The sequence below is a fragment of the Hylobates moloch genome, unplaced genomic scaffold, assembly GCF_009828535.3.
Source record: "Hylobates moloch isolate HMO894 unplaced genomic scaffold, HMol_V3 SCAFFOLD_6, whole genome shotgun sequence".
Lineage (NCBI taxonomy): Eukaryota > Metazoa > Chordata > Mammalia > Primates > Hylobatidae > Hylobates > Hylobates moloch.
Genome location: NW_026652281.1, coordinates 45,430,672 through 45,443,301, shown reverse-complemented (window position 1 = coordinate 45,443,301; position 12,630 = coordinate 45,430,672). Strand labels below are relative to the sequence as shown.

The 12,630-nt window shown below is 36.6% G+C and overlaps 2 protein-coding genes across 33 annotated transcripts in view; one reads left to right on the top strand and one right to left on the bottom strand.

Annotated features, from left to right (window-relative positions):
• Nucleotides 1-12,630, bottom strand: part of GIN1 (gypsy retrotransposon integrase 1) — a 176,229-nt gene that overhangs the window by 35,730 nt on the left and 127,869 nt on the right. For 7 of the 9 annotated variants that reach the window (XM_058440667.1, XM_058440670.1, XM_058440668.1 and 4 more), the window contains one exon: nt 363-508. In XM_058440667.1, the coding sequence (XP_058296650.1) occupies nt 363-501 (139 nt within the window). In that variant the 5' untranslated portion in view covers nt 502-508. Of the gene's footprint in view, nt 1-362; nt 509-11,841; nt 11,917-12,630 lie in introns of those variants that run through there. The other 2 variants (XM_058440669.1, XM_032156730.2) reach the window with 1 other exon arrangement.
• Nucleotides 12,014-12,630, top strand: part of PPIP5K2 (diphosphoinositol pentakisphosphate kinase 2) — a 99,629-nt gene continuing 99,012 nt past the window's right edge. For 9 of the 24 annotated variants that reach the window (XM_058440657.1, XM_058440663.1, XM_032156724.2 and 6 more), the window contains exon 1: nt 12,017-12,266. Coding sequence is in view for 1 of the 24 variants with exons in the window: in XM_058440663.1 (XP_058296646.1) it covers nt 12,191-12,266 (76 nt within the window). In the remaining 23 variants the exon portion in view is untranslated. Of the gene's footprint in view, nt 12,267-12,630 lie in introns of all 24 variants that reach the window. The other 15 variants (XM_032156729.2, XM_032156715.2, XM_032156723.2 and 12 more) reach the window with 4 other exon arrangements.

Below are 12,630 nucleotides of genomic sequence, written 5' to 3'. Positions count from 1 at the left end.
TTGTCAACATTTTCATATTAAGCATCAAAAAAGTTCCTCACTGAAAGTGGCATCAGTGCTGGAAAGTACACCATTAGAGACCATGAGAGGGCAAAAGCAGAAGTTGTTCATTTAGAAAAATGTTTTGTTTTCTTTCATGGTATCATATACTGTCTATAATTTAAACCATGCTTTTCATGCTTATTGGCCTTCAGTTAGCTTGAGTGTAATTTTTATTTTGCTTTTGATTGAGTGGCATCATCAATTCAACTGGTAATTGTTTAGCAACAACCAACTACTACAGAAATTCCCAAACTGCCATAAAGAAGAATGTGGGGAAGAATCTACAACTCAATAATCAACATTTTGAACATTAATTTTACCTTTGAAGACAAATTTTTTTGCTGCTCTTCTTATGCCACTTCTCTCACTTGGCAGTGTAGTTGGATGATATTCACCAGTTCGTTTGTAATATGCAATCTGTTTAAGATGAAGGTCACCATTTTTTCCACTACGGACCATTGTGAACCTAGGTAAAAGGTATTTAAAAAGATAACTTAAATTTTAAGCTAACTGAATTGCTATTTCAGTTAAGACTTCTGTCATATTTCTATTTACATATGAACTGAGAATTCCCAGAATTTATTTGTGAGGGAGATAATTGCAGTACAGGAAAGGAATGGCGATGTATATGAACAAAAATACTCAAATGCTATTTTTGATATACCCCATGACAAATTATCTTGTCTCTTTCCATTTGATAAGAAATGCTGAAAATTTTCCACATACTGAGAAAAAAGGAAATGAACCAGTAAACTTCAAAAAGGTTTGCTTAAAATTTCATTGCTATCAACTGAAATGTTACATTCAAAGGATGGTAACACAGGAAGATCCTGTCATGTGACATTTAAATAATAAGTTATAAGAAATATAGCTTTATATTATTTCTAAATATATTCATGCTTATTTCTTCTTCTTGTCACCTCAGCCTTAAGGTGGTAACTATTTTTGCTTTTGCTAGTCTCCAGGTGCCATGTTGTTTACTTTGTTACTGTCTGTCTATAGAAAGGAGCTCCATTAAATTTTCTTTAAAATCCCACCAGAATGTCTTCTGTTTCCTGCTAGGATTCTGACATAAATCTTACAATTTTGAAATTACATTTAAAAAAAGATGTTTACTGACCACTGGAGGATCTAGGGATGAGACTAAGAGTCTTTACTGGAAAGAGAATGCTGGAACAAAGCAGAACAGACTGTGCCTATTGCCATGGCTTAAACAACTTATCAATTCACTTCCCCTATGATACAGCTCTTTGCAAACGTAAAACCGTCTTTCTGATCTATTTTTAACTTCCAGAGAGACTAACAATACATTTCTTACCTTAGGTTAACATAAAGTGTATGTCAATTTAAAAGCAAAGGTTCTGAAATGTTAACACAGTCCCATCATAACCTAAAAAACAGGGTAATTATCTCTATAAAGTATTATAAGACAATCAGTTTGTTCTAAATTTAATTCACTTCCAATTGATTATTAAATATATGATTTTTTTCATCTTCTAATAGATGGCTGTATCCCAAACCAAACAAATGTAGCCTATCACAGTTTCTAAATCATCTCAAAGATGAATGGATGAGATTTAAGACTTTTTATACAAATAAAGTAAATAAGACAAGCCAATTGGCATAAGGACAGACAAATACATCACTGTAATTGAACGAGGAGTCCAGAATTACATCCACACATGTAAAGTCAATACGTTTACAATGAAAATATCAATACAATGAGGAAAGAGGTGGTCTCTTCAATAAATAATGCTGGACAATTAGATAACTGTATTAGGGGAAAAAATGAACCTTAACCACCTATCTCACATCTTACACAAAAATTAATTCCAGATAAGTCATAAACTTAAATGTGAAAGATAAATGACAATGATTCTGGAAGAAAACATAGGAAAACATCTTTCAAATCTTAGGCTAAGCAAAGATTTATTAAATAAGACACAAAAAAACACTATCCTTAAAAGAAAAAAAATTAACAATAGGGCTTTATCAAAATAAAAATGTGTACTCATGAAAGACACCATTAAGAAAGTGAAAACATAGGACACGCATTGGGAGAAGATATCTTTAATACATACATCTAACAAAGGACTCAGACCCAGTGTATGCAAGGAACTTCTAAAAATCAAAAGGAAAAGGACAAAAACCCAATTCAAAAAATGGGGGGAAATTTTTACACAGCACTTCATAAAAGAGAATATCCAATGGTCAATAAGCAAGTGAAAATGTGCTCAACATCATTATTCCACAGGGCAATGCAAATAAAACCACGATGACTTAGAATTACACACTACTGAACAGGCTAAAATTAAAAACCAAAGACAACACCAAGTGTTGGTGAAGACAGGCAGCAGCTGGAACTCTCAAAAATTGTGGGAGGATAAAATGTTGCAACCACCTTGGAAAACTGAGTTTCTTCTAAAGCTGAGCACAAATTTACCCTAAAGGTTTGGCAATTCTAACTTCATATTCCAGTGAAATGAGTCTATGACTATCAAAATATGTGTACAAAAATGTTCATAGATATTTTATAGTCATAATAGCCACTAAATGGAAACAGTAAAGGCATCAAGAAGTTTTACCATGTGTATACTCTGTTCTGGTCCTGTAGCCACTTCAATTGTTACCAAGTTTCATGTCGCTCTAGGTCAGTGCTTTTCAAACCATCTGTGGTGAAACACTAGTGGCACCCTACTGCCCTCCAATCTGCCACGTAAGACCTCTTGATGCCTTTACTTTCCATGTCATCCTCACTATACTCTCTCCTCTGCCAGGACTCCGTGGCAAACTTTTACTTCCTAATCAATTTTCAGTTCATGAAGACTTGTGACGTTTCAAGTTGGGAATACAGAACCCATTTGTCTACCCATCCATTTGCCTGCCTATCATTCTAGCTCTGCATTAATCGTCCTCAACTCTTAAAAAAAAAAAAAGAAACCAAAATCATTTTTTCTTTGTGTCCTCTATTTTCATCTCTATACTACAGTGATAACGCATTCTTTCAAGTCTAAGGGACAGAAAACTGTCCCTTCTCAGTTTAGATGAAATCAATATATAGACTATACATACTGTAAAATTAATAATATACTATATGTAACTTCCTGTTATAGTTTTCCCTTAATAGTTTTTGGAACTATCAATGTCACAAATCATCTAAGCAATCTAAAGGAAAATCTATAAATATCCCATCCTAGCCAGTTGGGAGCATGGTATCTGTAGGAAGATGAGGTTTATAAAAGGAAGATAAAAATTGTGTATTTCCTCCCTTTTAGAGACCAGTAAAGGTTGCAAAAACTCCTGAAAGACCTTAAAAAGAAAAGAGGAGGAGCTTTTTCAGGCCTGTAAAAGCCCACAGAAGGAAAAGACCAAACTCTCACACCTTAGAGGAGGTGCAGGCCCCAAAACACAGAGGGATGTGGGTAACTAGAAGTGGTAGAAGACAAACCAGCCATTGGAAAAAAAATGTGAGTCTGCATAATCCACAGTAGCTTCCGTATTTTGCTTTTATATTTAAAAACCTCTTGGTTCCAAGTTCCTACCATCTCTTGTCTTCCTCCCCCAACCCATTTACCTCCTGGAGAGACCAGAAAATTTTTCTATCTAATGTAAGATGAAGTCTTCAGTATATTAAGTTAACGTGCCATTAGGACACTGTTGGTTTTCCTATTTATAATAAAGGTCTATTTATTGAAATTAACTTCTCTGCTTTGAAATCTTTAACTTTTGAATAATTGAAAGTAGATCGAAATAGAGAAATTTGCTCTCCTCAGAGTAAACCTATAGTACAAAGGGACAAGGAGAAAAGGAAAGCGCTACAAAAATCTTTGGAGACTGAGCTCTTAAAGGTTTTTGGGTTTTTTTTTCCTCATCAAAGTAGTGGGAGAAGACTAACATATATCTGTTAGGGAGAGGGACATAAACATCATTGGGAGAAGACATAAAAACCATCTATTTCCTACAGATTTTCATATTTCACAAATGCTTTCACAAGTGTATTATTTTCATTTTTATATGGGTGAGTTGTCTTGGGTCAACAACAGAACTAAGACTTAAAGGTGTAGTTATTTGTCTGACATAGTCACCTTGAAACTTTAATTTAGACTATCCCTAGCACATTTTTATCTTCCAAATGATTTACTTGACAGAATGGACACCATGAGACTGCCTCTGGGCATTATCTTCCACTTAGTGGCTAAGGTCTAGACTATTTAGCCTACCCTCTACAACCTGGCAGGAGATAATACAGCTTCTTCTCTCACTACTTTCCTTTGTATACCCATGGCCATATCCCCAACCATTCTCTATACCTTGGTTTACATAATTTTCCCCTAAATGGTATATCCTTCCACCTGATTAAGCCTTACTCATCTTTCAAAATCAACTTCTAGCACCTCAATAAAGCAAACGTTCCATGATCTCTGAATCTAAAGTGATCTTGACCTCTCCTAATTTTCTTTGTGCCTACTGCAGAACTTCCATGTTTTACCCTTTTTAATAGTTTTTTGCCTGTTCATCCATATAACCTTGAATTTGCTCAGTTACTGGGCTCTTAAACCCTTATATATACTAGATGATAATAATATAAAGCTAAATAAAATGAAATCCCTGTCCTCACAGAGCTTATGGTATAAATGAGAGGAAAAGAGGAGTAAATCAGCATTTATATAGTTTAGAGTGGTGTTGTAACAGACGTATGCAAAGAGTACTATCAAAGCAGATGTGTACAGACCCAGGTTCACCTGGAAAAGGAGGAAAAGCACTGATTGTGGATGAGGTAGAACCTTGGACTTTATTCCATTGCCACTGCCTTAGCTCACACTCACCTTCTATCTGACCTTGCCTCCTCTGTCTCTAATATAGTCCCTGTCCCCACTGCAGTCACAGAGGTCACATTAAAACACGAATCTTTTCAAAATATTCACTTAACTCAAAATACACCTTTTGCCATTCCTGATTGTTTTAGTCCACTTGGGAGGCTATAACAAATATACCATTAACTGGATGGCTTATAAACAGAAATTTCTTTCTCAGAGTTCTGGAGGCTAGGAAGTACAAGATCAAGATGCCAGCAAATTTAGTGTCTACTGAGGGTTCACTTTCTTATAGGCAGCTATCTTCTCGCTGTAACTTCACATGAGGGAAGGGGGAAGGGGTTTCTCTCAGACTCTTTAAAATACAGGCACTAATCCCATTAATGAGAGCTCTGACCCATGATCAAGTCACCTCCCCAAAGTTCCACCTCTTTTTTTTTTTTTTTTTTTTTTTTTGAGACAGAGTTGCGCTCTGTCGCCCAGGCTGGAGTGCAGTGGCATGATCTCAGCTTACTGCAACCTCTGCCTCCCAGGCTCGAGCAAATTTTGTTCCTCAGCCTCTCGAGTAGCTGGTACTACGGGCGCATGCCACCATGCCCAGCTAATTTTTATATTTTTAGTAGAGATGAGGTTTCACTATGTTGGCCAGGCTGGTCTCGAACTTCTGACCTAAAGTGATCCACCCACCTTAGCCTCCCAAAGTGCTGGGATTACAGGTGTGAGCCACCGCGCCCAGCCCCAAGGTCCAGCCTCTTAATACCATCACCTTGGTGGTCAGGATTTCAACATATGAATTTTGGGAGAATACAACCATTAAGGCACTAATGATATCTAAATACCTCTGCCAGTATACAAGGCTTTATAAGATATAATCTCTCCATCTTTTTCTCTTGGCATTCTCAATTCAAAAAATAACGACAGTTCTTCAACCATCCCATGCAGTGTGCTCACACCTTTTCATTGATACTTTTGCCTGGAATGAACTTTATTGCTATTTCTCCAGCCCTTCATCATCTTTCAAAACTCTGGCTAGGTGTCATTTCCTACAGTGTCTTCTAACCACTCCAACCTGGAAGAACTTAAAATTTTAAGAATCAGTTGGAGTTACAAGATTAGATTTCTATTCTATAAAGTGTATTGTGCACCAATATGGAATAGAGATTGGGGTAGAGACAGGAATACCTGTACTAGTTAGCTAGGAAACTACTGTATAATTAAAGCAAGAAATGAGGAAATTCTGAGCCAAAGCAGTGTCAGTATAAATGGATAGATACATTATATAAGAACTGTGACTGACTAGATGTGTGGAGTAAACACAAAGAAGAATCTGGGATCACTTCTGTCTGAAGCTCTGGCTTAGGGAGAAAGATGACAATATTAAGCAGGTTCTATTCATGGATGAACTTGGCATGTAAAAAGTAGGTGAAGTTAAGGCAATGGAAGAAGGATCAGATGGAAAGGGTACAGAGTAGGAAGTGCAGTAGACATATCCTTATCCTTCAATGTTCACATTAATGAGTTCATTTGTCCATGAATCCTTTCTGACCACATCTCCAATCTCAGGGAGAATTGTGCACACCCTCCTTGGTACATTCACAGTAATATGTATCAACCTTTATCATAAAATCTGAAACACTCTATTGAATATATTAGTTTATATGTCTCTCTCCCAAATATATTGTAAATCTTTAGGGACATGAGAATAGCCAGAGAAATAGGAAAAAAGCCAGAAGAGGTTCTGGTAATAGAAGTCTGGAAATACAGAGTTCTTAGAAGCACACAGAGAGGCTAAGTGATATAAGAACCATAATGTAGCTAGTGGTTTTGGCAACAGTATATAGTTACAGTAAAGCAGGGCGGTTGGCAACCAGACTGAAATGACACAAGGAATGAATGGAAAGTCAGAAAGTGGATTTAGAAACTTGAGCTTAGCTATAAAGGCAAGGAGCTACAAGATAGTTGCTAGAGACAGATACAAGGTCCATTCATTGATCTAAAAAATGTTACTGAGTAACTGCTATGTGCCAGTTACAACGTTGGAGACAGGATAATAAACAAGATGTAGATTCTCTTGACCTTCACTGAGTTTACATTCTAGTGGGGTTAAAAGTTTTGACAGCCATGTTCATAGCCGCATCACCCACAACAGCCAAATGATGGAAGCAACTCAAGTGTCCATCAATGGCTGAATGGATAAACAAAATATGGTGTATATATTCACACACCTTTAAAGGGAAGGAGATTCTGACACACGTTACCACATGGATGAATCTTGAGGACATTAAGCTAAGTGAAATGAACCAGTCACAAAAAGATAAATACTGTATGATTCCACCTCTATGAGGTAGTCAGAGTAGTCAAATACAGACAGAAAGAATAATGATGGTTGCATAGAACAGGGGGTGAGGAGGAGAGAATGGAACAGTTATTGTTTAACTGGTCAAGAGTTTCAGTTATACAAAATGAAAAGAGTTATTGGGATGGATGGTGGTAATAGCTGTAAAACAATGTGAATGTACTTAAAGCCACTGAACTGTACACTTAAAAATGGTTAAGATGGTAAATTTCATGTTATGTGTGATTTACTACAATTAAAAAAATTTTTTTTAAACAAGATTGTTTTGCTTTCAACAAGGGAGTAACCCAAAAAGTTTAATGCTAATGGAAGGGCTTCTAGAAAGACCACTGAAAACCGAGGAGAAAAAAATTATGGTATGATGTCCTGAGATGGGAGCAGGGGATGACATCCAATTCACAAATAGAGGGATTCGTCCTGTGATCTCTTCCAATAAAAATATTATAGTGAATATAATCATGGAAGAAAATTATTTCTTTCTGAAATACCACTAAACATTCCCATATAGGCTTCTGACTAGAATGCAGAAAGCTGGAGTAACTCCCCCTCTACCTCTGAGAAAAAGTTGGACAAAATGTCAATTTTCTCCAAATTGATCTATAGATTCAATGCAGTCCCAATCAGGAACCCTCAAGCTCTTTTGCAGAAACTGACAGGCTGATTCTAAAATTGATAAGGAAAGCTAAAGGACTCAGAATAATTACAACAACTTTGAGAAATGAATATGGTTGAAGAATTTCACATTATTTGGTTTCGGGACTTTCTATACTACTATGGTAATCAAGACTGTGTTATAATGGCAAAATGACAGCCTTAAATCTATCGAACAGAATAGTGCCAGAAATAGCCACTCAGTTATGGTAAACTGATTTTCAACAAAGGTGCCAAGGTAATTCAATGAAGAAAGGATAATCTTTTCAACAAATGCTGTAACAATTAAACATCTTTTGAAAAAAGATGAACCTCAACTCATAGCTCAAATGATATGTAAAAATTAATTCATGATGGGTCACAGATCTAAATGTACAACTTAAAACTATACAACTTCCAGAAGACAACAAAAATCTTTGTGAGCTTAGGTTGGGTAAGCAAAGAAAAAGCACCTATGCATAAAGAAAAAATTAAAATTTTTATTCTTTAAAGAATTGCTAAAAAAAGAGAAATAACACAGGGATAAAATATCTGCAATACATATATACGATAAATAACTTTTATCTAGAACTTATAAAGAACTCTTGAAGCATAACAAGAAAGGAAACAACCCAATTTAAAACCTGGAAATACAAACACTTCGCCAAAGAGATATGATTAGCAAATAAACACATGAAAAAATGCTCAACGTCAATAGACAATGAAAAAATGTAAATTAAAACCACAATAAGATATGACTACACACTAACAACAAGAAAAATAAAACAAAACTTAACAATACTAGGTACTATCAAGGATGCTCTTACTGGTGATAATAGAAAATGATGTAAACATGTTGGAAAACAGTTTGGCAATTTCTTATAAAGTTAAACATCAATTTACCATATGGTCCAGCAATACCAATCTTAGATACTAACCCAAAAGGAAATATGTACACCTAGAAACCTATAAGTGTCTGTTTCTAGAAGTTTTATTCATAACAGCCAAAACCTGAAAACAAATGTTCATCAACTGGTGAATGGATAAACAAATTATAGTAGATCCATATACTGAAATACTATTAAGGATTGATAAGGAACAAACTATGAATAGACCTAACAATACGAATAAATCTCAAAATCATTATGCTAAGTGAAATAAGCCAGACACACATGGCTATATATTTTATATTTCTGTTTATATGACATCTGGAAAAGCCAAGAGTATAGGAAGAGGAAATAATTTTAAAAAATTAAAAATTTTAAAAACAATTGCCAACGCAATTGCACTGCATAAGAATGTTTTGGTCAAGGATGGACTGCCTATTGTCCCGTAAGATGATAGCAGAGCATATATAGAACCTGATATAGGTCATTTGATATTAGCACTGCAGATCAAGTAGGAGAAATAAATGATACCCAATAATGTGCAGGGACATTTGGTTTTCTATATGAAGAAAAAAATATATATATATATACACACACACACATCTAGGTTCATGTAGGTAGAGACTGTATTCGTGCAATGCTGAAACTGCCTAACAAAGCATTTCTCAGAATTTATTCCACTGCTAAGTGACTCACGACTACAGCTGCAAACAGTTATGCAGTATTTTACTATGATAATCCTCACAATACTTCAAGAAGTAGGTATTAATTTTATATCCATTTTACAGGTAGGAAAATGGAGGTTCAGAGATTGTCCAATTTACTCAAAGGTAATAAAGTGAGTACATGTGCTGACACTTGTAACTTGGTATCTCTTACTTCAAATTTCACACTTTTCCCCCCTGCTATACCAATAAGTCAATTACTTGTTATCCTTAGCTTTTATAATACTTGGTTCAGGCCTCTGTTACACAAATTATAAAGTGATTTTTGTAATCAATAATTTAGATTATAAATGAGGAATGGAAAGAGCTTATTAATTTTTTATGTTTACATTGTTTAACATAATGTTCAGAACACGGTGGACAGTCAACTATTTGTGAATGAATAAAGAATTACTTGCATTTCCTGAAAGGAGAATTAAAAATTATAGCAAATATGCCAGAGGTAAATTATTTCACTTTTGAAAACATTACAGTTCACTTTCACATACATGGCACTATAAGTAAACTGTGTCTAAGAAGGTATAGACGTAAGCCTTAATATCTATGTTTGGAAAAGGACATAATATCTATTCCTTTTTTGCAATTACGAGGATGAAGATAATGGATTTAAAAGTCCTTTGTATATGGTAATGTATAATTATTATCATATCTAAGTATTATCATCCATATCAGGCTATTTAAAGTAACAGAGAACCCTTTCTTTTCCCAAAATCTTCATCTACATGAAAAAATATTTTAAAATCTCTTTCCTTTCATTAATGGTATTAATGCTTTATAGCAATGTTTATAAAGCTTTAGTGCTAAGAAGAAAATCAGAAGACTCAGGAGTTGTATCCTTTTATAACGATGTAACAGTCTTAATGCAGTTCACAAACTGCTGGTTCTGGTGGTAGAGAGACAGATGACAAGGAGAAATAGAAAATGCGTAAGATAGAAAACTCAGTTCGCGAAAAGCATAGCCTTTGAAGTAGTTAAAAGTTTTACTGCTAATAACTGGTATTCATATACAAAAGTAACGTAAAAGAAACTGTTTTTTTTTCAAAGCCCGCACATACACTACTTGGTCCCTAGAAACAAAGTATTTGAAAAGTAGTTAATATGAGAAAATGGATTGAAACTGTAATATTCGAGACAAATATAAATATCTTATATACTCAGATTGCTAAGTAAAGTTATCATTTACAAGGGGGATTAAGTGGTTTCAACTACATAAAGAAAGACTGTCCTGGGACTTCTTTGGATATGCTCATATTTTCAAGAATTTCTCTTAAAATCATTACTTATGTACTTAAACATGTAGGAATAAGAAAAAATGAAAGTGATTGATTACAACTTGTAGTTTTGCAAGAGGAATGTCAGGGTCACATTTGGTTAAGCTTTATACACTTTGTCCCCTCCATAACAGCAAATAAAATCAACTCATTGCTTAATTCCTTTGATAATTTTGTTTGTGTTCAATAAAGTAAGGCGGTTAGGTATTATGTCAAGATTAGGACTTAACTGTTTCACCAAGGCTTAAAAACAAAGCTACCAATTTAAGCCCCTAAAAGGTTATAATACCCGCTAGTTCCATCTTAAAATCTGCAACTTTCAATCAACACGTTAACTTGGATCGGAATTGACATTTGAATTATTCTATCTTAAGCTCCAAAAAATGGACACGCACAATTTTACGCAACGTCAAGGACTTGTAAATTTAAATACACTTCTCTGTAATCTGGTTCACTTCAGAATACAAATTCATTTAACAAAAAAATGCCTTCATTGCCATATGCATTCACATGAAGCCACATGGGATAAATGCATTTCCACTTTAAAAAGTATCTACTTTGGTTCAGAAATGCCCATTTAAGAAAAACCTACAAAGACAAAGTGGACATTTTTCTTTTAAAACTACGTGACAGGATTCCCTCTTGACCTCACGTTTCTCTCCGCCACGTATTTAAATTTGGGGCAAAATTTCTGATTAAATGACTGATCAAAGTAATGGGGAGAATTCTTCAACGCCGGCCAAAAGTGCTTAGAGTCTCAAACGCTATGAGGGAGCATTTCCTAAGCTTTGGGCGACTCGTTAACGGAATCTTAAGGGCAAGGTCCAACCACACTTAGAATCAGCAGGAAAATGACCATTTGGTAAAACTCAATTACACCCAGTAGGCACCTCCCCAAGCCCGAAACAGCACTCGCCCTTTCTGCTCAGCTAGCGCGGGACTTCGCAACGCCCAAGGCCCTCCTATCTCAAAGGCGCCTGCGCAAAATCTCCCCACAGACTCAATTAAACCCTTCCTTAGGCCGGTCGAGGCGAATGGTTTTGAAATTACTGTCGGGTTACGCCTCACTTTAAAAAAACAGTAGGTATGACACAGCACACCAGAACGACCACTCACCGAGGTGGTCCTAAATTCAAACGACAGATTTAAGCTTCCTCTCGTGATTTATCTCGCGCTGCCGGAAGCGGAACTACCCAGGTCCTTTAGAGGCCAGTCCTTCGGAGAGCCTTGGAACCACTGTCAGAAAGGTTAGGACGGATCGTTTGGCTCTTGCCGGAAATCATTCCGCCCGGTGAGGTTTCAGCGTGAGACCCGAGGAGGGCGGGGAAGAGGCGTGACGGAGATTCCTGAGGTGTAGTAGCCTGAGGTTCCCTTATGTGGCCCTATAGCTGTTACTGAAGGAAGTAGCCTACGTCCACGCTTACAACTGAAGTCTCTTGACAAACACCTCACCCCTGCCTCCGGGATGAAAGGGGGTAACCTAGACCTGAATGGGCTTGACTATCTCACAACTGTTCGCGTGACGACCGCATTCGTGTCAGGTGAGGGCCGCAAAACCGGAGGAGAACCGGAGATGCAGAACCTGATCATGCCAGGGTTGAGGCGGCTGCTGGGCTTCTGCTTTGTCTCCTGTGCTCTGCAGACCTTAAACACGTGCTCCACTGAGGGGCATGTGCTGGAGAGAATGACAGCCTGGGCGTGGAGTGACAGTACAGCTTTGAGGGCCCTTTCGCGCCTTGATTTCTCTTCCTGCTCCCCCATGGCTTCCCTTTTTCATTTCTTGGGTTCGAGACGCCAGAAATTGAAGCTCAGCTAAAAGGGAACCGCTGAGCTTCTACCCCACGCTGTGCCTGGCTCCACCGAAGTGATTAGCCTCGAGTTATAGGACTGCTGTGGGTAGAGGTG